This window comes from Felis catus, chromosome F1 (genome assembly GCF_018350175.1).
Source record: "Felis catus isolate Fca126 chromosome F1, F.catus_Fca126_mat1.0, whole genome shotgun sequence".
Lineage (NCBI taxonomy): Eukaryota > Metazoa > Chordata > Mammalia > Carnivora > Felidae > Felis > Felis catus.
The window spans coordinates 606,363-632,143 of NC_058384.1; the positions used below are offsets into that span (position 1 = coordinate 606,363).

At 62.7% G+C, this 25,781-nt stretch overlaps 1 protein-coding gene across 2 annotated transcripts in view; it reads left to right on the forward strand.

The window, feature by feature from the left end:
• The first annotated feature begins 239 nt into the window (after nucleotides 1–239).
• Nucleotides 240–25,781, forward strand: part of CAPN2 (calpain 2) — a 38,334-nt gene continuing 12,792 nt past the window's right edge. The window contains exons 1-10 of one of the 2 annotated variants that reach the window (XM_045049152.1): nucleotides 240–560; nucleotides 4,596–4,665; nucleotides 17,685–17,803; nucleotides 19,089–19,222; nucleotides 19,965–20,133; nucleotides 21,138–21,221; nucleotides 22,786–22,871; nucleotides 23,406–23,480; nucleotides 23,936–24,096; nucleotides 25,581–25,750. In XM_045049152.1, the coding sequence (XP_044905087.1) occupies nucleotides 324–560; nucleotides 4,596–4,665; nucleotides 17,685–17,803; nucleotides 19,089–19,222; nucleotides 19,965–20,133; nucleotides 21,138–21,221; nucleotides 22,786–22,871; nucleotides 23,406–23,480; nucleotides 23,936–24,096; nucleotides 25,581–25,750 (1,305 nt within the window). In that variant the 5' untranslated portion in view covers nucleotides 240–323. The remainder of the gene's footprint in view (nucleotides 561–4,595; nucleotides 4,666–17,684; nucleotides 17,804–19,088; nucleotides 19,223–19,964; nucleotides 20,134–21,137; nucleotides 21,222–22,785; nucleotides 22,872–23,405; nucleotides 23,481–23,935; nucleotides 24,097–25,580; nucleotides 25,751–25,781) is intronic. The other variant, XM_023247642.2, reaches the window with a different exon arrangement.

A 25,781-nucleotide genomic window follows, 5' to 3' on the forward strand; every position in this document is an offset into this window, starting at 1 on the left:
GGCCACACCCCCACCGGGAGGCCTCGCCCCGCGGCGCCGAGGCCACCTCCCTCCTGAAGGCCACACCCCCGCCCACGGCGCCGGCGCCCAGGCCACACTCCCGCCCGGAGGCCACACCCCGCGGCGCCGAGGCCACACCCCTCCCGGAGGCCACACCCCGCGGCGCCGAGGCCACACCCCGCCGGGAGGGGGCGCCTCCCGCTGGGGGAATCACAGCCTGCAGAGCTGCAGACCGCAGTCCAGCCGCAGCGCACCGGGCCCGGCCGCGCCCCTGCAGACACAGGCTCGCCCTCGCTCGCCGCGCCCCTGCCCAGACCCCCACCATGGCCGGCATCGCGGCCAAGCTGGCGAAGGACCGAGAGGCGGCCGACGGGCTGGGCTCGCACGAAAAGGCCATCAAGTACCTCAACCAGGACTACGAGGCGCTGCGGGACGAGTGCCTGGAGGCCGGGACGCTCTTCCAGGACCCCTCCTTCCCGGCCATCCCCTCTTCCCTGGGCTTCAAGGAGCTGGGACCCTACTCCAGCAAGACGCAGGGCATCGTGTGGAAGCGGCCCACGGTAGGCGGCGCGGCGGGGTGCGCGGTGGGGGGAACCCGGAGGCATGGGAGGGGTGCGCGGGTCCGGGGAGGAGTCCGGGGGGGGCAGGGGGTCCGGGGAGGAGTCCGGGGGGGACAGGGGGTCCGGGGTGCGGGGTCCAGGCCTCTGGCCGAGGGCCTGCGCCGGCCGCCGGGAGCGCGCCCCTCCCCGTTACTCGGCGCCCGCGCGTCCGCCCCGCGGCCCGGCCCCTCCCCGCCCCGGCGCTGCCCCGGCCGGTCCGGCGCGCCCTGCCCTCCAGCGCAGGCGGGGGAGCCGCCTTCGGACTCCACGGAAAGTCGCGGTGACGTCAGGGGGTCCCGAGGAAACTAATCGGAGTCCCGTGGGGAGATGGCGGGAGGAGGGGCTGCGGGGAAAGGAGGGAGCTGGGAGGCAGGCAGTATGTGACCAGGAAAAGGGGGGCTCCAACTCTCTGCTTCGGTCTGCTTCGGTCTGCTTCGAGGAGGGCGGGATCCACAGCCTGGGGCCTTTGTGAGTGAGGACTGTCTCATGCGTGGTGGTTACATGTGTCCAATCAGAGTTCCCTGTTTAGTTTTCCAGATGGGAGCTGGCCAGACCTCCGCCAAATATTTACCCTGATGATTAAGGAAGGGCTGGGGTGGTGCAGCAAGGGCCAAATGTTCCTCCTCGTTGCCTGGCCCACAATCGTCCCTGGGAAGCTCGGGGCCCCTCTAAGCTCCCTTGTCCTGTACCTCCTACCCTGGCAGGCCTTGGGACAGCTTGCCCTCTGATCTGGTCGCGCCCCCCCCCCCCCGCCCCCGCAACCCCAGCTGGCCTTGGATCCCCTGCCACCTGCACCTCCGCAGACTTCATGGGCTTCCCCCACCAGACCTAAACAAGGATCCAAGCCTCTAGATTCCTGACGGGAGAGTAAGGTTGCTGCCCTGCGACCACTCCTCTGTACCTCCCAGGTCACCTCCTGGTACCCCAAACCCCCGCCCCCCATAGGCCGCAAGTGCTGTAGGAATGCCCCGACCCTGAGTTCATTCTCTGTCACCTGAGGGGTGACCCTGCCTGAACCATTTAACGTCTCCGCCTCCATTTCTTCATCTAAAAGGAAACATGTTGCCTAAATGTTTTTCTCTTTATTTATCTCTCTTTATCTTTTGTTATTCATCACTGGGCCCTGCGGACTTCCCTCAGGTATTTTCACAATTTAGAGAGACAGTTGCATATTATGGTCCTTCCTACTGAACTGGGGGGACCAGGGGGCCAGCATGTGTATCATTCACCGATATACCCCAGAGCCCAGCAGGGCTAATGCTCTTTGCAACATCCATTCACCCATCCAGCAATATTTACGGAGCACATATTCGATGCCGGGCTCTGTCTCCAGTGTTTGGAATATGTCCGTGAACAGAGAGATGGCGATTCTTCGCGGAATGAGTGAGTGAATGAATGCAGGAGTGTAACCAGCTTCCTCTGAAATTATAGTTGTGGAAGTGGTCGAGAAGACAGCGCATTCCCCTGGCATTAGCATAGCACTTCACTCACAGTTTACAAAGTGCGTTTACACACTCCTTCACTTAACTCCTGCGTTCATTCCGTAAGCATTAACTGAGTACCTACTGTGTACCAGGCACAGTGCAAATAGTTTCTGCCTCTTTCGACTTTAGGGGCAGGTGGAAATGCCTGTAGGGCTTCCAGACAGGAAAGAGGCCTGGAACCATTTCAGGACCCCTGCTTAGGGGAGGCTGTTACGGTCCCATTCGGCGGTTGAAGAAATGGGGGCCTGCAAAAGTTAATATGTGCTCTCACGGGTGTCCGGGGTGGAACCAGGAGGCTGTCCGGTCTGTGGGTGTGCGGAGCCCTCGGCTTGCAGCTGCCCTCTGCCTCCGCCCTAACTTCTCCAGCACCGCTGTGCTTGGGGTCAGGCAGGGGAGACAAAATGGCCCCCGGGTTTGGACACGAGCAAGGTCATTGGTGACTTTAACAGGGCAAGTGCCGTGGGAAGGGGTGCAGCGCCTGGCTGCTGTGGCCTCCAAGGGGGGAGTGTCCCAGCTACATCCTGAGGGTGTCTGTGGAAGGGGACAGGTTAGTGGTGGGCAGGGCCGGATTTGGGGGTTGAGAGGCTGTGGCAGGTGAGAACGACCTCTGTGCTGAGTCACCGAGCAGGAAGGGGTGGGAGACAGGCAGAGAGGAAGAGGTGGGGGAACAGGGTCCCCAGGAAGGGAGAGCAGGGGAGGGGTCGGCGCAGGAGGGCAGAGGGTGTGCTCCTTCCCAGGCCTGGAGCTCACGGGCTGGGGAGGGGGCTGCAGTTACGCAGGCAGGAAACCACAGCTAGGACAGGCGTGAGTCCCACTGTTCCCTGAGCACAAACCTCCCCGAGAGGTTCAGGACTCGCTTACACCGCCTCAAACCTGCTTCTCCTGCCTCTGGGCTCCAGGAGGATCAGCAACTTGTCCTCCCCTGGTAACAATAACAGGTGATGTCTGTGTAGCGCTTACAGAGGCGTCTCAGCATACTTGTCACACCGTCCCCATTTTATAGTTGAGGAAACTGAGGCCGAAGGAGGGGAAGGAACTTGCCAGGGTCCTAGAACCCGCGAAAGTGGCAGGGCCTGGGTTCCGACCCCGGTGGTGTAAATCCAGAGCCCACACCCTCGGCCGCCCCCCTGGGACTGTCACAGCCCTGTTGAATCCAGTGCCCCCATGCTGGGCACAAGGGTCGGTTTTCTAAGCACCCCTGGAGCCTTCTTTGACAGGGCTGCCCCTGCGGCCCCCTGGAAAAATCCATCGGGGTTAGGCACCCGGCACACGGAGGAACAGCGGCGGGAGCCCCGTGTGCAGGTTAGTCTGCTGCAGGGGTGCTCGGCTGGCGGGGAGCTCGCCTTGGCAGAAGCTCGTTCTCACTGTCCGTCCCCCGAAACAGACTGACCTGGGCACGAAAGGAATGTGCTTTGTTGCAGATTTCGGCTGCAGGGCAGGGGCCGGACGGGGGCACACCCGGGAAAGGCTCCTGCTCGACCAGAGGGGCGCTCGGGGGACCGTGGGGTGGAGCCCTTGCAAACCGGGTTTGCCGGAGCTGACGAGAACCCTGATTTATGCCCCGGCTTCCTCTGTGGCTCTGGGGTGGGGTGAGCGCTTCGGAGTCCGGAAACACCGAGGGAGGGCGGCAGGAGGGGCCAGAACCAGAACGGTTCGACAGTGGCTCCCACCAGGCCACTTGCGGGACAATCCCGAGGCCTGACCGCCCTCAGAGACTTGTTGCTAATCAGTTAGAGGAGGTCCGGAGCAGAAAGAGCTGGCTGTGTGCCCGTGAGTTCAAATCCCGGTGCCCTCTGTCACAGAGCGCTCGCTGTAACTTCCCACACATTGTGCTCCGTGGTGGTTTTATCTCCTTCGCCTGCGTCCTCACCCGCAGAGCGGGGACGCGCCCGTCTGTGTTCCTGGAGGGGCTCTGTGAGATAAAGCGCCACACGCAGCCCTGCTCTACGGCAGGTTCACAGGACGTGGATGCTGCAAGTGTCCTGGCCCCGTGAATGAATTCAGAAGGCTAGAAAGTTCCCCTGCACATACCCAGCAGCACCACCAGACAGGGCACAACTAAACACCAAACCGCAGAGCACAAGTGCGCTGGGGCCCAGAATCCCAGAGATGAGCGAGGGCTGGGCGGTGAAGGAGGGCTTCCTGGAGGAGGCGGCAGTGAGTCATGAAACGTGGTCTGAGGCGAAACAGGAGAGAGTTGGGCGGGGAGAGGTGCAGGGACAGAGGAGGGGGGCTGGCGTGGCTGGCGGGGCAGCTCCGGAGGCTGAAGGGACTCCACACGTGGCAGAGAGGTGGCATCGTGGCCCCGGGCGTGGCGACACGAGCGCTGGGGTTCCCCGGAGCAGGGGAATGATAAGGACCCAGGGCGGTCTGTCTATAACCGCAGAACTTCTCCGAGGGGGGAGCGGAAGGGGGGAGGAAGGCGCCTGCTGCGCCCACCGGGAACCGAGGTGTCCTGACCGCAAAAGCGTGTGCTGGTGGCTTGATGGCACCTTGTGGGTCTCGTTCCCAGGAGATCTGCGACGACCCCGAGTTTATTGTTGGAGGAGCCACCCGCACAGACATCTGCCAAGGAGCCCTGGGTAAGTGAGGCATCTGAAGGGGCTGCGGGGTCCTGTCTGCGAGGCCCCACCTTCCCTCCCCTCTCAGGAAGCCCGGTGATTTCCATTTCCGAAGCTTCCTGGAATTTCTCCCCCTCCCCCCGCCCAGGGGTCCACGCCGAGGCTCACAGATGCGCCTGTGCCCCCTGCTCTGGGCTGCTGTTGGGGTGTTGGCCTCCACCCCCTGGGGGCAGCCTTGCTCGCGGCCTGTGACATGGCGGGCTGCGGGCTGAGGGCCAGGGGACGACTCTGCTCTCTGGGGCTCAGGGACCTGGACAGGGACTCAGTGCGAGGGAGGAGGACGCTGTCTGCTGGAGGAAGTTCAGGCCCCAGGGCGTCCTCCGCTCGCTGTGGCATCACGACAGCGGGAGGCGGCCTCGGTGGGTGTGACGTGCACGTACAGCAGGCAGGTGGGCGCGGGTCTGAGGCGGAGGGCTCGCCGCGTCCCGCGTCGGTGGGAAACTCCCGAGTCTGCGGAGGGGTCTGGACAGTTGTCTAAGATGCTCACGGAATCCGCTCGTGGTAAATGGCGGATGTCCGCTCCCGTAGACCTGTGTCCCCTACCGGCTTCAGCCTGCCCCCTACGCGGCTCCGTCGGGAGCAAAACTGACCTGAACTGCACCTCCTCTCCTGGCCCGCTTGGCACAGGCCCTGGTGCCCAAAGCAGGAGCAGCCATGTGTCCCGAGTGAGTACCGTGTGCCACATGCAAAGTACCTGTGACAGCAAATCCCCACGGTCCTGTGGTTATTCCCGGTGTATAGGCGAGGACGTTGAGGCCCGGGGAGCTGGGGGTCTGACCCACAGGCCGCAGACGGTCTGACCCCGGGGCCGTCGCGTTAGGCCCCGGGCTAGACTTGTGCAAGAGGGCCTGGAAAGTTCCGGGCCCTGCCGGGGGTCAGGGCAGCTGTGTGAATCGTTAGGCTGGGCGCCCCAGGAGCCCCACGGGAAATGCCTCTTCGAGAACCCGGCCAGCTGGTCCGAGCCTGGCCTGTGCGTGTGTGCAGATGCCTGAGATGCCGGAGCACATTCTTATCTGCGGGAATCCTCCCCCATCCTCCTCCCTCGTTCCTTCCTCCCCCCCCCCTCCCCCCGCCAGAAGATAGAAGCCTCTCCTCGAGCGATGGGACGTAACAGGCCTGCAAGTTGGCAGAAGCCTTGGCCAACCCTGGGGTTTGGGAGATCAGAACACACACATGGCAGCTGTCACACCTGGCCTGTCACACGCAGCTGGCCCTCGCTCCACACCTGGCCCGCACCCCACACCGGCCCGCACCCCACACTGGCCCGCGGAGTGTTAGGACACCTTAAGGGCCAAATTGCAACTAACAGTTGCAGGATTTAAGCCTTGTTTAAACAGCACCGGGCTTCTGGAAAGGAGCCGGCGGAGCTCACGTTCCTGGGGTGAAGCCCCTGGAGTGGATCGAACGGAAACAAAACTGCGTGCGATAAGCCCGCTTAGAACCCCCCCTGCTGGCGTGACCTTCCTAAGCTGTCTCACGCCGTGTCGCCGTCTGGCTGTCTTAGCCTTCCTCTCGGAGGCTCCTGGTTCGATGACCATCTGTGACATGTGGTTGACGGAGCTCTCGCCCTGACTCTGGGCACGGGGCGGTCACTGTCGCCAAGTGCCAGCAGGCTTGGAAGCATCTGGAAGGGGCCGCCGCGGCAGCGGCATCTGGTCACACGCACAGAGGTGGCAGCCAGGGCTCCCCTCTTAGATCGTAGGCGCGTCGTCACTCGGAACCTCCGTCTCTTCTAAAAATGGGGGGAAACGGGGAAGTGGTGTGGCCTCAGAGATGCCCTGAGATGAAGACACACATGCAACCCCCCCCAAAACTTGACTACTAGTATCGGAAAGCAGTTTTAGATAAATTTTGTTAATGTTTATTTTTGAGAGAGAGAGAGACAGAGAGAGAGAGAGAGAGAGAGAGACAGAGCACAAGCAGGGGAAGAACAGAGAGAGAAGGGGACACAGAATCGGAAGCAGGCTCCAGGCCCCGAGCTGTCAGCACAGAGCCCAACGCGGGGCTCGAACCCACGAACCGCGAGATCATGACCTGAGCCGAAGTCGGACGCCCAACCGACTGAGCCACCCAGGTGCCCCCCCAAAAAATTTTTTTTAATTTTATTCATTTATCTAGAGAGAGAGTGTGTGTAAACTGGGGGAGGGGCAGAGAGAGAGAGAGGGAGAGAGAGAGACTCCCAAGCAGGCTCTGAGCTGCACAGAGCCCGACGCAGGGCTCGAACCCACGAACCGCGAGATCATGACCTGCGCCGAAGTCGGATGCTTAAACGACTGAGCCACCCAGGCGCCCCTAGATGATTTAAATGATAGTTTTCAAAAGTCATTCGTATGATAGGTGCCTTTTAAGAAACGTAATAGGCTTTATTTTTCAGTGCAGTTTTAGATTCACAGAAGAATTGGGAAGATAGTAGAGAATTCCATTCCCCCCCACCCCCACCTCACGGTCCCTGCGCTTGTTACGTTAATATCCGTCATAGTTAAGCAAAGTCTATACTTTCTTTAGATTCACGTCCTGACTCTGTGCCGGGATCCGTTCAGCGACCACGTGACGTGTCGACTCGTGTCAGCTGGGCTCTCAGATTCTCCTTGCTTTGCATGGATGTTGTAGGACGTCGTAGGGCGCTGTAGGGTGTCGCAGGACGCCCTGTATTGAATTTGCAGGTGCCTTTTAAAAACTAATGCACGTAGGGGCGCCTGGGTGGCGCAGTCGGTTAAGCGTCCGACTTCAGCCAGGTCACGATCTCGCGGTCCGGGAGTTCGAGCCCCACATCGGGCTCTGGGCTGACGGCTCGGAGCCTGGAGCCTGTTTCCGATTCTGTGTCTCCCTCTCTCTCTGCCCCTCCCCCGTTCGTGCTCTATCTCTCTCTGTCCCAAAAATAAATAAACGTTGAAAAAAAAAATTAAAAAAAAAATAAAAACTAATGCATGTAGTTTAAAAACAAAAAGGACTGGGACTGGGGCTCCTGGGGGGGCTCAGTCGGTCAAGTGTCCGAGTCTTGATTTTGGCTCAGGTCATGATCTCAGGGTTCATGGGTTCGAGCCCCAAGTCGGGCTCCATGCTGACAGCATGGAACCTGCTTGGGATTCCCTCTGTCTGTCTCCCTCCCTTCCTCTCTCTCTCTCCCTCTCTCTCTGCCTCTCCCCCACGCTCGAGCTCTCTCTCTCTCTCAAAAAAAAAAAAAAAAAAAAAAAGGACTAAGAACTAAGTGTCAGCTGCTTTGATGGAGAAAGTAAGTGCCGTCCCTTGTGCTTCTCGGCTGGCGCGTCCTCCGCCCCACGGGGCCCCTCCGCTCTCGGAGCAGATGTGAGGCACCCGTGAGTCATTTCCTCCCACCGCCCCCCTGCCAGCTGTAAACGCTCCATCAGGGCCTTGCTCCCCGTGTGCTCCCAGATCCCTTCCTGCTGCCGGGAAGTCTGGAGCACCAGGCCTGCTGTTTGGCAGGACCGGTGGTGGGGGGGGGGGTCCCTGTCCTGCCCTGGCTGCCCAGCCGGGCCCACCACACAGCAGGGCTCCTGACCTCCCGCCCCCTCGCTGCACACGCTTGCAGCGGAGGCCCCAGAGTGCCCAAGAGGACTTTACGGGGTTCCCCTGCCCCCTGCCGGCACAGTGACTGGGCCTTTGTGGGGTGCTCCCTTGGATCTGTTTTCCTGAGGTCCCGCTACTTGTGACACTGAGAGGATGCTACCCTCTGCTGGCGGACCCCAGTCCCTCCCACACCCGCCACGGGGCTCAGCCCTTGTCCTGCTCCACGGTCCCGGGAGCCTGGCTCGGATCACCCCACCAGTGTCCACGCAGCAGCAGTGGGGGCGAGAGAGCCCCGGGCTGAGGGTGGTCCACACGGCGTCCGGCGCCTGGCCAGCGGGTGCACGCCAACGCTGAAGGACGGGGTCCGTGTCTGCACTCTGTGCCGTGAGCCACTTGGGAGCCCCTGAGGAGGGACTGATGCAGGCGAGGAGCTGGGTTTAATTTTCCGAGTGTAACTGCCAGGAGCCTCGTGTGCGTCGCAGCTACCCAGGGGGTGGCGCCGCGGGCCGTGTCGGGGTCCAGCCTCCCGTCCCTTGCCCTCGGGCAGGACGGTCCCCACAGGCCTGTGCGTCCCCCCCCAGAGCCACGCAACAGGTGTGACTAGCGGGGTCAGGAGTGAGCACGTGCGTGTGCGTCAGGCAGAGCGTGGCCTCGGCTCGGCCGCTCGGCTCTCGCTTTGGGCGAATCCCGGGGTCTTCAGGCCTCCGTTGTCCTCCTCCGCGAACGCCACGGGGCTGAGGTGACACTAGGCAATGCCGACGGGCGCGTGGCATGGGCCTTAGAAGCTGCAGGTCGGAGGTTGTCTTCGGGGACGAGCAGCTCAGGTGAGGCTGGGGGCGGCGCGTGTAGCTGTGCGACTCGGTTTCTCCATCTGGCCGGGGGGCCGCATCAGAGGGAAGGACCCGTGCTTCGTGGGCCGCTTTGTCATGTGACCTGGCCTCCCCCCACCGGAGGCTCCGTCCCCGTTCTGTGCTGCGAGGGCCCGCGGGGGCTCCGGAGGTGAGGTGCTCCCCGCTGTGGGCCGTGGGGGCAGCAGGGACGGGGGAGGAGGGGCGTGGGTCCCCGAGCTGGGACCGCAGAGGAAACAGGCACCTGGTGGCTTCCTCCTCCTGGTCTGGGCGGCAGGGCCTCCCTTCCGATCGTCCCTGATCCAGGCAAGTGCAGAGTGAGGCTGGGAACTTCGGGGCTGTGTCTTCAGCTCCCCCCCCCCTCCTTTTAGGGGCCTCCTCCAGCAGGGGAAGGGAGGGGTCACTGGCCGCTGGCTGCCAGCTGGTTAACCAGGGCTGACAGGTGGGAGTAAGAGGGGACCCGAGGGGTGTCCCCTCCCCACAGCCGTGGACGTAAATGAGAAGTGATTGAGCGCCGGCTGGGGTGGGGGGGATTTCCGGTTTGCGGCTACCCTCTTCTGGGCCGCTCTCGGCATGAAACCGTCACAGAAGGGACGCCCCCAGTGACTCATCAGCCACCATCTCAAGGCCTGGGCCCCCGGCAGGGTGTGCACGTCCTGTGGAGAAGCTCCGGGGTGACCTGGGGGCGGGGCCTCCCAGCTGCTGGACACTGTTAACCACAGGTGTGTCTGCAGGGTCAAGTGTGGGCGGAAGCAGCCTCGGCATCTTGGTCTGTTTGGTGTTTACGTCGCCGTCACCACGGAAAGCAAAGGAAAAACACCGAGGCAGTGAGCCCCGGGTCAAGCAGGACGGGAGGCAGGGCAGGGCTCCCCGGCCTCAGGGCCGTGGACGGTGGGGGCCGGGTGCTCGTGGGGGCTGTGCCACCGCCCACTAGATGCGCCAGCCCCCCACCCAAAGCTGACAGTCAGAAATGCATCCAGACGGATTCCCTGGGGTGGGGGAGGGGAGTTGGTGACCACGCCCCTGGGGGTGAACCACATAGGCAGGTCCCACAGGCCCTGAGAGAAGCAAGCGTGGGGCGTGCTGAGGCTGGGAGGGCTTCCTGGAGGCAGCGGGCTGGCCTTGGGCTGTCTGCTCCGTCGGAGATGAAGAGCTTCCTCGGTCTTCATTTTTGGTGTGCGCGTGTGTGTGTGTGTGCGTGCCGCATGTGTGCATCACAGACACGGACACATATGTGCTCACAGTGACACGGGCCCTGCCCTCATGAATCTTCCGTTCTCTGGGGACAGGCCACAGCAGGCGTGCTGGGACGTGAGGACCCACAGCTGGGACGGGGGACAAAAGCCCAGCGTCTCCTGGACTCTGTGCCTCAGTTTCCTGCTTGCGGAGGGAAGGGCTGATGGTAGGGGCAGAGAGGGAGCACCCAGAAGTATCGCCGTGCTCCCCTCTGGGAGAAACTCCCGGCAGCCGCAGGTGTTAGTAACCTCTGTCCGCGCCCCGCAGGGGGCCCCAGGTGACCTCGGTCGTGCACCAAGCTGCCCTTCAGGGCAAGGGCAAAAGGCCAGGGAGCACAGCCCTGGAAATGTACTGACACGGCTGTGTCTGAATTCACCTTTTCAGAAGGGCCTTGAAGGAGCCATTCATAAGGCGGCCGGGGAGGCCGTGTCCTGGGCGCGGCCTATTTGGGGAATGGGGGGTGCCTGGAGGCGGGTGAGCCCCCCTGGACACAGTCAAGCCTTTGTCGGGGTCCAGAGGGCGAGGCGGCTGTGCCCAAGGACCCAGAGACACAACCAGTCCCACTTTTCCCAAGCAAGTTAGGACGGAGGGGGTTCCCTGGGGCCCAGGAGCAGGTGCCTGAGGGTGGGCCCGAGAGACGGTCACCAAATAGTCCTCGGACACGTGAATGAATGAGTACAGGAAGTCTCTCTGCCTTAGGCACAAAATTCGTGGGTAAAAATCCCTCTGAAAACCCACGGCAAGTCACATGGGGAGAACGCGGTCATCCACCCGCAGGGGCAGGGGCGGTTGTGTTCTGTAAGGGGCCCGCCCAACCCCACCCCCATTGTCAGCTGTCACCCCTTCCGGGGCCACAGACCCCGGCCTCAGAGACATCTCCCATCTGTGGTCCTTCCGCCAGAAGAAGGCGTGTGCTCACATTTCACCTTCACGCAGAGCATTTGGGGTTCATCTCTGAAGCCCCCCCGTGGACCCCAGCTTCCCTATCCGCCTGCACGGCCGAGAAGACCTGGGGCCAGAGAAAGGGAGACATGTCCCCGGGTTCATACACCACGAGCGGGGCGGGCTTCAAATCCAGGTCTTCTCAGCCCGCATCCTGCGCTCGTCCCACCTGGGTCCCCGCCCCCCCCCCCCCGGCCGTCGGGGGTTCCTGAAGGCCCAGCGTGGAACAGGGTGTGTGGGGGCCACACTGGAAGGACACACCCAGGCAGAGTGGGCAGACAGGGCAGCCGAGAGCCAGAACCAGAACCAGATGGGAACCGGGGAGGGTGGAGTCTGCACAGGTGCCTCCAGGGGTGACAGAGGTGAGGGAAGGTTCCGGAGAGGGCAGGTGAGGGAAGGTGAAGGAACGTTCCAGTGAGGGCAGGTGAGGGAAGTTCCAGTGACGGAAGGTGATGGAAGGTGACGGAAGGTTCCAGTGAAGGCAGGCGACGGAAGGTGACGGAAGGTTCCGGTGAGGTCAGATGCTTGAGGGAACAGGTGCGCACACAGCCTGGAGCACACACACCTGTGTGGGGACCCAGAGGTCCCTGCTGGGGAGGGGAGGGTCTCTGTCCACCCAAGTGAAGGACAAGTCAGCCTTGAGGCCCTGCACCCTGCCCCGGTGATTTCTAGAATGCTGGCCTTCTAGTTGCCCCCGGCCCGGCCTCGGACCCCCGGAAGCTCTCCAGGGCGCTACTCAGGTCCGGTCTCCAAGCGGGGCGAGGACTCTCTTATGCTGTGTTCGGGAAGAGGGTGCAGGCGCCTGTGGGCAGCTCCTGCCTGACTGAGCCCGGGGTGTTGGGGCACCTGGGCGGGCTTCTAGGGCAGGAAGCGGGCCAGAGAGGCCTCTCAGGCCTGTACTAGTCGAATGTCTCCCAGGACAGAACAGGCCGGGCAGGGGTTCAGCTGGGTGTCAGGGGGCGGGAACCTGGATGTGGGAAGGGCTAGTCTGTCTAGCCCCCCGGGCACGGCCTTGTCTGCTCCATTAATGATGGATGTGGCTGGCAGCCAGTGTGTTCAAGGACCCGTAGTGACCCGGCTCTGACACTTGTCCCTGCCCACGGCCGGGGCGCCGCACAGACCGGGGCAGGCATCGGACTCCCAGGATGAGAGGGTGAGTCACAGCTTTAGACCAAGTGGACGGAATGTGCCAGCATTTGCACAAGCCTCGCCTCAGTGGGGCCCAACCCCTCCCCGTAGTGCACGCGGTAAACCCCGTAGAGAAAAACAGTGAAGAAAAGACGATCCAGAAAGAAGTTGGTGTCACCATCCAGAGAGAAGACGCAGGTGGTGTCAGAAGGACCTTAGCTGCCGGAGGAGGCCCCTGCCTTTCGGGCCGATGCCAGACTGCCACGGGGGAGCCTCGCCGGACCCCCAGGAGGAGCTGGTTCTGAGGGGCCCGGTCCAGGGACCCTGCCCGGGTGGGCCGGCAGCCGACGCACCCTCCCCAAGCAAGCCAGAAGGTTCCGGGGTCGGAGACGTGGGAAGTGCATTGCACCCCTCTCCCCTGACCCCATAGAATTCCCAGAAAGCTCTAAGCAGCCTCCACTCTTGACCTGGTTAGCGTTGCCCGTCCTGTGGAAATGCACTTGACCGCAGGAACCCTTTCTCAAGGAATACCTGGTAACTTCTCAACAGAATACACGTGGGGGCCCAGGAGGAGGCGAACTGATTAGCTGTTCTTGCCGACGGTTGACCAGTTCTCATGGGAGGCCTCGACCGGAAATAATTTTCATTTAGAAGAACGATAGTAAGCTATTTTTCTCCTTACTCTAAGGGATGACATGACCAGCTAATCCGTTGAGGGCGTCAAAACGTCCCTAGCGTTTATGTCAAAGGACACATACAACAGTCATCCAGAAATACCTACAGTTTGTGAAGACGGGACTTACAGAGGGACCCACGGCGCTCCCCACCTTCTCTCCCACCTGCCTTTTTCCCTTTCCTGGCGTGTCCTACGCATGTTCTGTGCCCTGCTCTGGTTTCCGCGACCTCTCGGAGGCTGGTCTGTGTCCCCAGAGAACATCGTCGCTCCGCTCTGTGGACGGATGACCAGGGCTCTAGGAAATGACTTATCACCGTCCTTGGTTCACGTGAGCATGTCCGTGGACGACTCCTGCACCTGGGATTTCGGGGGCACGCACTCCGCGTGGTGTGACTGCTCATGGACAGGCGCGAGTGGGTCTCCCCCGGCCCCTCCGGGACCACACGACCTTACGGTGCGATCTGAGAGGTGGAAATGGTTCAGGGGAACTTCCCTTTATATTTCTTTTATGACGGGAAGAAATGTTGACGGGAGCACCCTTCAACATTTGGGGTTTTTTAATTTTTTTAAATGATCTCTGTGCCCAGTGTGGGGCTCGAACTCACGACCCCAAAATCAACAGCCACTGCTCCACCAACTGAGCCGGCCAGGCGACCTGAATATGGCTGAGACACTGGTTTTTCCTTTCTCCGTCAACTGCTTATATCTTTGTCCATTTTTCTATGGAGCTCTCATTTCGTCATTTACTAGAAATCTTTCTTTTTTTTTTTTTAATTTTTTTTCAACGTTTTTTATTTATTTTTGGGACAGAGAGAGACAGAGCATGAACGGGGGAGGGGCAGAGAGAGAGGGAGACACAGAATCGGAAACAGGCTCCAGGCTCCGAGCCATCAGCCCAGAGCCTGACGCGGGGCTCGAACTCCCGGACCGCGAGATCGTGACCTGGCTGAAGTCGGACGCTCAACCGACTGTGCCACCCAGGCGCCCCTAGAAATCTTTCTATATAACGTCTCGTCTGGGATCTGAATCATAGATATTTTTCCTTGTTACTTTCTTAGTTTGACTTGGTCATGATATTTTTACCATGTAGACTTTTTTCTTTTTACATTAGTGTCATTAAATGTGTCATATAAAAAGTTTATGGCTTCAGGGGCACCTGCTGGCTCTGTTGGAGTGCATGGCTCTTATTCATGAGTCCAAGCCCCACGTTGGAGGTGGAGATTACTTAAAAAAATAAAAAACTCTTTAAAGAAAAAAGCTTATGGCTTCCAGGTTACAAGTCGATAACATGTCTTCACTGGAATTCTCCTGTTGTCTTTTCCAGAATGTCAATGGATTTATAAAAATATTGTATTTGTAGGGGCGCCTGGGTGGTTCAGTTGGTTGAGCGTCTTACTTCAGCTCAGGTCATGATCTCGAGGTTCGTGAGTTCGAGCCCCATGTCGGACTCTGTGCTGGCAGTCAGAGCCTGGAGCCTGCTTCAGATTCTGTGTCTCCCTCTCTCTCTGCCCCTCCCCGCGTATGCTCTGTCTCACTCAAAAATGAACAAACGTTAAAATTTTTTTTTAAATATATGGTATAAATACATAGGCAATAAATATATAAATAAAACAAATGGCTCGTTGGGGTGCCTGGGTGGCTCAGTCGGTTGAGCATCGACTTCACCTCAGGTCATGATTCACGGTCCGTGAGTTCGAGCCCTGCGTCGGGCTCTGTGCTGACAGCGTGGAGCCTGGAGCCTGTTTCGGATTCTGTGTCTCCCTCTCTCTCTGCCCCTCCGCCTCTCACGCTCTGTCTCTCTCTGTCTCTCTCTCAAAAATAAATAAACCTTAAAACAAATGGCTCGATTTACCATATTGACATATCAACTACGACAATAACGTATTAAAATACATACTTACAATGTGAGCATTATTCCATTTAGAATGTATCCCTGTGACAAGATGAGCTAGAACTTGATTTTTATGTTTTGGATGGCCACTCCGCTGTCCCGGTCCCACGTGGGTCCCCTAGCGGGTCCCCTGATGAGAGGCGTTTCGGGTCTTAAGCTGTGAAATGCTCTGACCTGTTTCCTCCTGTTTGCTGTGCTCCTGGTGCTGTTGTCTGGAAGGTGCCATGACAGGCCACCGTCCCGTGGCCTTCGCGACTTACGCTGCAGCGGGCAGGCGACGCATTTCAGGATCTCACGGGCGCATGGTGTCAGGTGTTAAGATACGATGTAGGATTTCAGGGAGCTGCTGGCTTGTTACCCCATAGTTTTAAGTTTAGGCTGCGGTTGGGTATTTCTCTTGTGGTCTCTCCTGCATTAAAGGAATCAGACCCTCTTAACCAAAAGAAATCTCTGGCAAGGCTCGGGTTTTAAACAAAACCTGGATTTGATTTAGAGGATTTGCTTTCGAGACCGGCTGGCTGTCTGGTATACAGGCCCCCGAGCTTCGGTTTCTTCATCCCCAAAAGGTGACGCTAACATGGGTAATCGCCCCGTAAGACTTACACATAAACGGTGCAGCGAGTTCTCCGTAAACTGCACTGATCCAGAATGCTGACTGCGCTCGCTGCTCACTGCTGTTAAGAGCCTGAGCTGGAAGGGGAGCCTCTCTGCCCCTTGCGGGATCTTCTGGGACCTTCCAGACGTGTGACCTGAAGCAAGGAAGTCGACCTCTTAAAGCCGCAGGTCTGCCGTCCAGAAAACGCTCTGGGTTGACACGCCCTTCCGGAGGAGACCAGCTAGATCGGAATAGCCCGGCATAAGAGCGCTGTCTCCAGAGGGCAGGGGGCACTGGGGCCTTGCTCCCCCCCAGGGTGGCCAGGGGAGACCTGGAGGAATAAAACCAGAAGCCACGGAACACGGCCGCTGATTCCCAGGATGTGGCAAGAGCCTCCGGATCTGGTGGCGAGCGGTAACCTGAGCTGGGTATGTGGTCAGCACCGACCTAGATGTCAGGCTACAGACACCAAAAGGCAGCACGGTCACCCGGAGCCAGTCCTCCCTGCACCCAGTCACGTCCCAGAACAGAGCGCCGTCAGCCGGGACCTCTGAGCGGCCCTGCCCCTCGGGGCCCGGCGGCCACCCTGAGTCCCCAGTCGCACAGACCCAGCGGCTCGTCTAAGGGGGCTCAGGGACTCGAGGGGGCTGTGCAGGAAATGTGGGAGCTCTGGCTTCGGTCCCTGGACTCCCCACACGTGGGCCCCTGCTGTCCACGAGCCCGTCTGCCTCCACGTGTCGACAGACCCAATTCAAGCACCGCGGAGAGTCCCAGAAAATCTCACGCTCGCTCAAGAAGAGTGAGAGTCACAGGCACATCCAGGCTTCCACAGATGTGGAAATGGCCCTGCGGCTCCTGGGGAGTGGCCGGCACATAGGAGGGTCTCAGCTGCCCTGGTGCTCAGGGAAACGGGGGCGATCAACTCATGTGCCAGGAAAGTCCAAGGCAGGTCGGGCTGCAGGTACGGCTTGATCCAGGGTCTGCAGGGCTCCTGGCAGGACTTTCCATCCCCGGCCCCTCTTCCTCCGAGTTGGCCTGGTTCTCAGACTGCCCGTCCCACAGCAGCAGCGGACTGTACGTCACTGAGCAGACTCACGGGGCACCTGTCCACTCTCGCCGACGCACCAGTGAAGGTCAAGGCACGTTTCCCGAGCCGACCCCCTCAGCCGGGCCGCCTCCTGGAATCGGGGCAGGGTCTGCACTGCCAACACCTCGCAGACTGAGCGTGCAGGGCAGCTGGGGTCTCAGAGGGATGCGGGCTCCCAGGAGGAGAGCGGTGGCCACGAGGTCCCCAGCACCCCCACACCGCCACCCGAAGGAGCAAGAGGATGCATTTGCCTCCCGTTGGTGGCGGACACTCCCTGCAGAGTCGCTGGCACGCCGTCACTTCCGAGCGCCAGCGGGAGAGTCTCGTCGAAGAACCGTCAGGGCGCATTCTCCACGGGCTGCTCCTGTCACTGTCCAGCCCAAACCCCCTCCCAGGCTGCTCCTGTCACTGTCCTGGGAGGGGGCAGGAGCGCGCCCACGCCTGTAGGAGGAGGGTCAGCCGGCCGCGGCCTTTGGGGGGAGAATGTGAGCCCCCACCACGCACTGTCACAGCCGACCACGTAGGACGGTCGCGGTGCTTGTGTGCCGAGCACCTGCCATGGGTGCCGGGTGTGTGGCAGCTCGCGCACGTGCTCCCGTGACGCCTCGGTCACCCGTGGGCCACAGGAGGCCCGTGCCACCGTCCCCACTCTTGTGTCCCGCACGGTGCCCTCCCACGCCCCAGAAGTGACTGCCATGTGCCCTCGGCCCCCGCGCCCGCTCCAGCCAGGCACCCACACCTGCCCCACTCACGACCTGCCAGCCCCGCCTCCCCACCCGACCCCATCCCTCTGTCTCCCCCCGCTGCCCTGTCCTCTGCTGCCCAAGCCCAGCGGTGAGTCCCGCGCTCCCACAAGCGTCTGCGTCCTCACGCCAGAGGGGGCCGGGGCGGGGGCCGGGCTGGGAGGGCTTCCCCCCTCCAAACTGCCCCTCAGTGGGGACTGTCCACACCGGCCCGTCCTTGGCTTCAAGCTCCCAGAGGGGGCACATGGTGTCTGATGTCTTCCTGGTACTGAGACCCCTGCTTGGAGCTCTGTGCTGTGTTCACAGGTGACTGCTGGCTGCTGGCGGCCATCGCTTCCCTCACCTTGAACGAAGAGATCCTGGCCCGAGTTGTCCCCCTAAACCAGAGTTTCCAGGAAAACTATGCTGGGATCTTCCACTTCCAGGTGACTTAGCAGGTGGCTCAAGTTTCTCTCAGCAGGTGCTGGGGGCTAAGGACAGTGCTGGGGACTAAGGACAGTGCTGGGGGCCAGGAATGGGTCCTGGGGGCTAAGGACAGGTCCTGGGAGCTAAGGGCAGGTGCTGGGGGCTAAGGACAGGTCCTGGGGACTAAGGACAGGTACTGGGGGCCAGGAATGGATCCTAGGGACTAAGGACAGGTCCTGGGGGCTAAGGACAGTGCTGAGGACTAAGGGTAGGTGCTGGGGGCTAAGGACAGGTGCTGGGGGCCAGGAATGGGTCCTAGGGACTAACGGCAGGTTGGGGGCTAAGGACAGGTGCTGGGGGCCAGGAATGGATCCTAAGGACTAATGGCAGGTCCTGGGGGCTAAGGGCAGGTGCTGGGGGCTAAGAACAGGTCCTGGGGGCTAAGGACAGGTACTGGGGGCCAAGAATGGATCCTAGGGACTAATGGCAGGTCCTGGGGGCTAAGGGCAGGTGCTGGGGGCTAAGGACAGGTGCTGGGGGCCAGGAATGAGTCCTAAGGACTAATGGCAGGTCCTGGGGGCTAAGGGCAGGTGCTGGGGGCTAAGGACAGGTGCTGGGGGCCAGGAATGGGTCCTAAGGACTAATGGCAGGTCCTGGGGGCTAAGGGCAGGTGCTGGGGGCTAAGGACAGGTCCTGGGGGCTAAGGACAGGTGCTGGGGGACAGGAGTGGATCCTAGGGACTAAGGACAGGTCCTGGGGGCTAAGGGCAGGTGCTGGGGTCCAGGAATGGGTCCTGGTGTCTAAGGACAAGTGCTGGGGGCTAGGAACAGGTCCTGGACGCTGGAACAGATCCCCTGGCTTGGTCAAGTTTGTCAGACCCCAGCGTTTGTCGACTCCTAGGACACGCTGTTCTACAAAGGACTTTGAGAGACTGCAGGAACTCCCTGGCCTGCCCCTGACGGGGACCCAGGGAGGATAGCAGCGGGGAACCTCTAGGGACTTCTGCGGAGGGAGGTAGAGCAGGGTGCTCAGGAAGGAATCCCCAAGTTCCAGAAAAGGGACACAATGGCGAGGTGCTACTTGCCGTGTTCCTTCGATGCTGGTGAAGGAGAGCACGAGGTGGGGAAGAATGGGGGGGGGGGTGGGCTCAGAGGGAAGGACGTGGGCCGTGCCCTCTGTTCCTCAGCGAGGACCCGCCTCCCGGGATGGGCTGGCGGAGCCTGTGCCGAGGGGCCGCCGAGGCCCGGGGTCCCCGTGCTGGCCCCCCAGCACCCCCTCAGCACCCCCGTGTCTGTGCGCCCGCAGTTCTGGCAGTACGGCGAGTGGGTGGACGTGGTCGTGGACGACAGGCTGCCCACCAAGGACGGGGAGCTGCTGTTCGTGCACTCGGCAGAGGGCAGCGAGTTCTGGAGCGCCCTGCTGGAGAAGGCCTACGCCAAGTGAGCGACCCTGCCCCCCGACCGCCCCGGCTTCTGGGGAGAGCAGGTGGTGTTCAAGGACCACCTCGAGCAGGAGCCCCGTTCTACACAAGGACCGCTTTGGCCAGAACTGGGCTCGCGGGCTGCCGGCCGCGCCGCGCCCCGATACCCGACGGCGATGGCCCTTCCCGACGCTGTGCGCTGGGACGGGCTGTGGCGCCCACGGCTGGCTCGGGAAGGACCCGCTTCCCTCGCAGGTCACTGCCGGGTCATGTCACATTTTCATCAGCCCGGGGCAGCACGGTTTCTGCCGGTGTGTACCCGCCGCAGGCAGGACACAAGGGTGCGGAGTCCGCAGACGAGGGACCCGTCCCCTGCGGCCCCTGCGGGGAGGAGGGCCGGGGTCCCCACGGCCGGCTGGGAGAACCGCTTCTCAGTCGTGGGTCCAGACGGCGCAGCCGGAAGCCGCGGGCCACCACAGGGCGGTCAGGTGCAGCGTGGGGCGCTCTGTGCGTAGAGGTGCTCTCGTCACCGCCCTGTGGCCTGTGTTGAGCTGTAGATGCCCAACAGCCCCTGAGCAGGCTGTCCTCGCCGTCAGGACAGACAGTCCATGTGGGAGGTCGGACCTTCCACCCCCGAGGTTCTAGGAGATTTTCGGGCGGCCACGTGGGGGGGAATCCGAGCGGAGGGTCCCTGGAGCTGCCCGCAACGGAGGCCCGGGGCAGCGGGGGACACAGGGGCAGCGGCTTCCGTCTCCCCTCAGGGTCAACGGCTGCTATGAGGCGCTCTCGGGCGGCGCCACCACGGAGGGCTTCGAGGACTTCACCGGGGGCATCGCCGAGTGGTACGAGCTGAGGAAGGCCCCTCCCAACCTGTTCAAGATCATCCAGAAGGCTCTGCAGAAAGGCTCCCTCCTGGGCTGCTCCATCGACGTGAGTCCGGGCCCCTCCCTGCCTGCTCTGGCCGTTGGGAGCCCAGCCCCTTCAGCACGGCGTGCACATCACCTGGGTGGGTGGCCACCGCCAGGCCGTCTGCGGGCCGCTGGTGGGCGAGGGCGTGGCCAGCCTGGACCACAGGTTCCCCGAGGCCCCCACCCCTCGGCAGGTCCCGGGGGCCGGACCATGTCCAGACTCCTGCCCCCTGCAGCCTCCCCTGCGCTGCCTCGGGGCCCAGGGGCCTGGGGGGGGGCTGCAGGAGGCATCGGGAGGGACATCTCATGGCGGCCTTGCCGCACGGCCCCCCAGAGGAAGGTAGGGTCGCCCTGCGTCCCGTCCCCAGGCCTCTTCCAGGCCGAGCCCACTCTGGAGCCCGGTGCTGCTGCGGGCTTGTTCCCCGCGGGGACAGACGTGAGAAGCCCCCACTCTCGGGGCCCAAGTCTCTGGGCAACTTGCTAGACAACAAACTCCTACCCAGCGAATTTGAAGACCTAAGTGATTTCACTAAGCGGTTCGTGAGTCAGGCGTCTCCCCATCCAGCCGGGGGGTGGGGGGAGGGGAGGCGTCCGCGGAGCTGCACCAAGTGGAAGGGACCCTGACTTTGCCCGCACACCGTGTTGGGGCAGAAGACCCTCCTCTCGGCCCCTCTGCCTGGTCACCAACACAGCGGCCCCCCTTCCGCCCAGTGGTTGGGGTGGGGGGACTGAGGAGGTTCTAACACAACGGGGGCACATCAGCAGCCACGGCAAACAGCTGTCCTTCTGGGAGCAGCGGGCTGGGCCACCAGGGCCTCCAGCACCCTGAGGGCGTGCCCTCTCCCGTGCCCCCTGCAGAGGGCCGTGAGCGCCCGTCCGCTGGGCTCCCCAGGCCCACTCCGTCCACGGGCAGCCGGGAGGTTGTCCTCCCCCAGGCCCGGGGGCCGGGGGTTTGGTGGAGGGACTGGAGGGAGCAGGGGGGAGGGTGAGGCCGCCGCGTCTACCTGATTCCTCCCCTGTCTCCAGATCACCAGCATGGCGGACTCGGAGGCCATCACCTTCCAGAAGCTGGTGAAGGGGCACGCGTACTCAGTCACCGGGGCGGAGGAGGTGAGGCGGCCGGGGTTTTCGGGGGGGGTGTCGTGTCCCTGACGCGGCGGTCGGCTTAGCTGGGCGGGTGGTCACCAGGAGGAGGGGGGCGGCCTCATTCCCGCGGCCCGGCCGCCAGGCCTCAGATCCCTGAAGCCGAGGGAGCCTGGGTGGGGCGGCCGGCTGGTGTCCCCTCTCGGCCGGGTCCCACCCTCCCACTGTGCTTGTTTAGACTCACTTTGCCCCCGGGACCGGCTACTGCATGCGCAGAGTGGTGTAGACCCTTCAGAGTGCTTTTGCGTCTGACCTCACAACAACGTTAGCGCCCAAATTCCTGTTCAGATCGGACGGCCTCTGGCCAGCGGCCTGGGCAACTTCTCCTAAACCCCCGCCCCTCCGTACCCCCAAGCTGGAGGCTGTGATGACACACACCATAGGGCTGTTCCCCTGCCCGCGGTCCCCGTCTGCCCACCGACCCCCACTGCCCGCGGTCCCCCATCTGCCCGTGGCACCCGCTGCCTGTGGTCCCCCGTCTGCCCGCGGTCCCCGTCTGCCCGTGGCCCCCACTGCCCGGGTCCCCGTCTGCCTGCAGTCTCTGTCTGCCCACCGACCCCCGCTGCCCGTGGTCCCCCGTCTGCCCATGGTACCTGCTGCCCGTGGTCCCCTGTCTGCCCATGGCCCCCACTGCCCGGGTCCCCGTCTGCCCATCGACCCCCACTGCCCGCGGTCCCCCATCTGCCCGTGGCACCCGCTGCCCGTGGTCCCCCATCTGCCCGCAGTCCCCATCTGCCCACGCAGCGTCACTAGAAACAGGACAGCCCCACTGCCACGTACAAACCCCATGTCGTCTGACTTGTCCGGGGCTCCGTTTCTTTTAAACCCGGGACTTTTATTCTATTCTCCATCCACCCCCCCACCCCACGCATCCGTTGTTTTATTTTGAAAAAGTTCAAGTCTGTGGAAAAGTTGCAAGAACAGTGTGATGCCCGCCCCAGTGCGGTTTCCCCAGACTCGACACCTAGGGTTCTGCACACGTCCTCCCTCCCTGTGCCGCATGGAAGGAAGTGTCAGACGCCATCACGCTTTGCCCCCGAATACTTCCACGGCCACCTCCCACGAGTGAGGACACTCTGTCACGTAATGCCATCTCCGTTCCCACGCCAACGAAAATAAACATCCACCCGGCAGCGGCATCTGACACAGGGTTCATGTTACGTGTTCCCAGCTGCTACAAAACACCCTTCGTAGAAACACCCCCCCCGCCCCCCCCCCCCCCCGGGGGATTCACTGGAGATCCAGGCGGCACACCTGCTTCTCAGCACCTTGTTTCTGCGACAGGTCGGGAGGCGCCGGGGGCTCCCGAGACCACAGCACAGTGAAGCTGAGGTTCGGGGTCAAAGACCCGGGTCCTCCCACAGCCGGCCCCTGGAGGGGTCTGGGGTCCAGCCCTTCTCCCTTTTCTGACCCCCTTGTAACATGGACCCCACCCCTCCTGGCTCGTGGAGAAGGGGCCTTGGGCCCGAGCGCGTCCAGGCCCGGCTGGAGCTCAGCGTCCCCCCTGCCCCTCCCTGTGCCCCGTCTGCAGGTGGAGAGTGGGGGGAGCCTGCAGAAGCTGATCCGCATCCGAAACCCCTGGGGAGAGGTGGAGTGGACGGGCCGGTGGAATGACAAGTGAGGAGAGGAGGCTGCGGGCGGGGGGAGGCCGGAGGCGGGCGGCTGTGCAGGAGCAGGGCCCCGGGGTCACAGGGCCGGGCACCCTCAGGCAGGTGCCCCTCTAGGGGCCACCAGCACATCCCAGCGGTCTGGCGCCCTCGTCCAAGCCGGCGCTCCTGCCGTGAGCTCGAGGTCCACGCCTCCCTGGCTCAGCGTCCCCGCTGGCGGGCCCCGGGGGAGAACACAGGTTCCTGGGCAGGCGCCACAGCGGGGCTGCGGCCAGGTCAGGCCGGGTGCCTGCAGGTCAGCGACACCGTGGATTTTCTGTTCCCGTTAAAACGGGGCTGTCTGGTCCTGGCCGCCAGTGCCGCCCCGTCCCCCCCCGGACTGTCTGTCTGCTTCCCGCCACCGTCCAGGGCGACATCTGGCCTCACCCCCTCTGTCCCTGCGGCTCCTGGCCCTCGAGTGTGTCCCCAGGGCCTCCACTGGGGTCCTGGGGACACATCCTCGCCGGCGCTGGTGCTAACGCCCTCCCGTCACGGGGTTTTCCAGCTGCCCCAACTGGAACAGCGTCGACCCAGAGGTGAGGGAGAGGCTGACCAGGCGGCACGAAGACGGAGAGTTCTGGTAAGCTTGCTGGAGGGCTCTGCCGGTGGGCCGTGGCGGGACGTTAGGGAGCCGGGGGCCGTGGGATCTGCTCCCATCGTTTCAAATTCACCGTAAGACCCTGAATGGAACCATCCGTCCCTCTCCACAAGGGGGTGGCACGACCCCTCAGAAAGCAGGAGGGAGTCCTGCAGGCGTGTCTAGATCCCGACAGAAACCCGGAAGGACGGGGCCATTCTCCCAACCAGTTCCGAGTTGTCCCCACACTCGAGAACCAGGCCTTTCGAGAGCAGGGCTGGGCCCGCGGGTTCACCGGTGGGCAGCGCCCAACGCGGCCCGGCGGGAAAGAGCTGGAATCCGCGCCTGCTGGCCGCTCTGCCGGCCCTCACCGGCTCCTGGGCTGGCCTTGGGCGGAAGGTCAGGGTTCGGCAGCGTGCCCTCCCGTGACCGGGGCGCCCTCGCCCTGCCTCCGCCAGGATGTCGTTCGGTGACTTTCTGAGGCACTATTCCCGCCTGGAGATTTGCAACCTGACCCCCGACACCCTCACCAGTGAGTCCTACAAGAAGTGGAAGCTCACCAAGGTGGACGGGACCTGGAGGCGGGGCTCCACCGCGGGAGGCTGCAGGAACTACCCGAGTAAGGCCGCCCGCCGGGCCCTCGTCCGCGCTCGTCTGGCCCCTGCCCGGCCACACCCCACACGCGGCCTCCCCAGCCCTAGGTTCCCCTGTGCCGGAGCCCCCACCACACCCCGTGAGGTCGAGCGTGGTCCCAGCTCAGGCCCACGGGCCACTCCGTCCACGTGAAGCCCAGGCAGCCCCGCCCTGCAGGGACCTCGCCCACGGGGCCGCTGCACACCCGGGCCCCAACCGTCGCCCGCAGCCCTCTTGCGCACTCGGGCCCGGCTCAGACGGGGTCCCCGGTCCCTCCTTCGTTGACCCCCGACCTTCTGCCTTGTGGCCCAGGGCTCCCCTCCCCCCGAGCCGCAGAAATTGAGTCGGTGTGATATGACACATCGGGCCTGGGGACCGTCCCAAGTGGTTTATGTGCATTTGACCCCGTCTGTCTTCATGAGCCTCCACGGCGGGCACACTGCTGTCCTCTTCATCTTTAAGGTGAGGGGACCGCCGCTTGGAGAGGTTAAGTGACCTCACGGTACCCCTCACGGGGACGTGACGCAGGCAGTCTGACCGTGGAGGCCATGTGATGGTCGTGTGCCGATCCTCCACTGATGGGGAGACTGGGGCTCCCGTGGCATCCCGGGCCGCGGACAGGTGGTGGGACCTCGAGTTCTGGTGCTTTCAGTCCTTCCCCTCCAGCCACCAAGTGGCGGTTCCAGAGGCGCTGGGGAGGCCGTCTGCCCCCGACAAGCCGCTCGCTGGATGCGGGGCCGGCAAATCTCTCAGGGGCCAGATGGGAAACATCTGGGGCTTGGTGAGCGTCAGTTTCTACCGCTTTTCTGTCAGCTCCGCCGCCGTCACCCGAAGGCCACCAGGCCTTCAACAACATGGCCGTGTTGTCATAAAGCTTTATTTACGAAAACAGGCGGCCAGGGGCCCTCCGAGCTATAGTTTGCTGACCCCTGCACCAGATGATGCCTTTATTTCCCCAACAAAGAGTCTATCCTGTTAGGTGGGCGAGGGGAGTTGTTCTCAGACGTGAACGAGTCTCCGGGCCTTCCATAAATGGACTTTGGAACTGGGGGGAGGGGGGCAGACACACCCTGGGGTGGACAACGGGACACAGAAGAAGAGGCGGGGGCACAGGATGTTCCTGCCTTGGGGTTCACAGAGGGCGTGCGGGAGCGTGTGCCCCCACAGCGCCCCAGCCCGGCCAGCTGGGCCTGGGGCGGGACAGGGGCCGCAGGGGCTCAGCCCTAACACCCTGTTCCCGAGTGACAAAGATGAGCCAGCCTGAGGGCGGGCGAGAGAACCGTGCGAGGGAGTTTCTGACGTGGGTCCCCGTGGTCCCCAGGCCAGTGCCGGCCGGCTCTGTCCACAGCCCCCCAGCGCCCACCCACCTGCCCACCCGTCTTTATGGGGCTCCCTCCCCCTCCCCGTGCGCACCTGCAGGGGCAGGGGCGGCCCCGAGGCCTCAGTGACCCGGCCCCTCTCTGGCCGCAGACACGTTCTGGATGAACCCTCAGTACCTGATCAAGCTGGAGGAGGAGGACGAGGACCAGGAGGACGGAGAGAGCGGGTGCACTTTCCTGGTGGGCCTCATCCAGAAGCACCGGCGGCGACAGAGGAAGATGGGGGAGGACATGCACACCATCGGCTTCGGCATCTATGAGGTGGGGGCAGCACGGGCCACCTCCTTCCCTG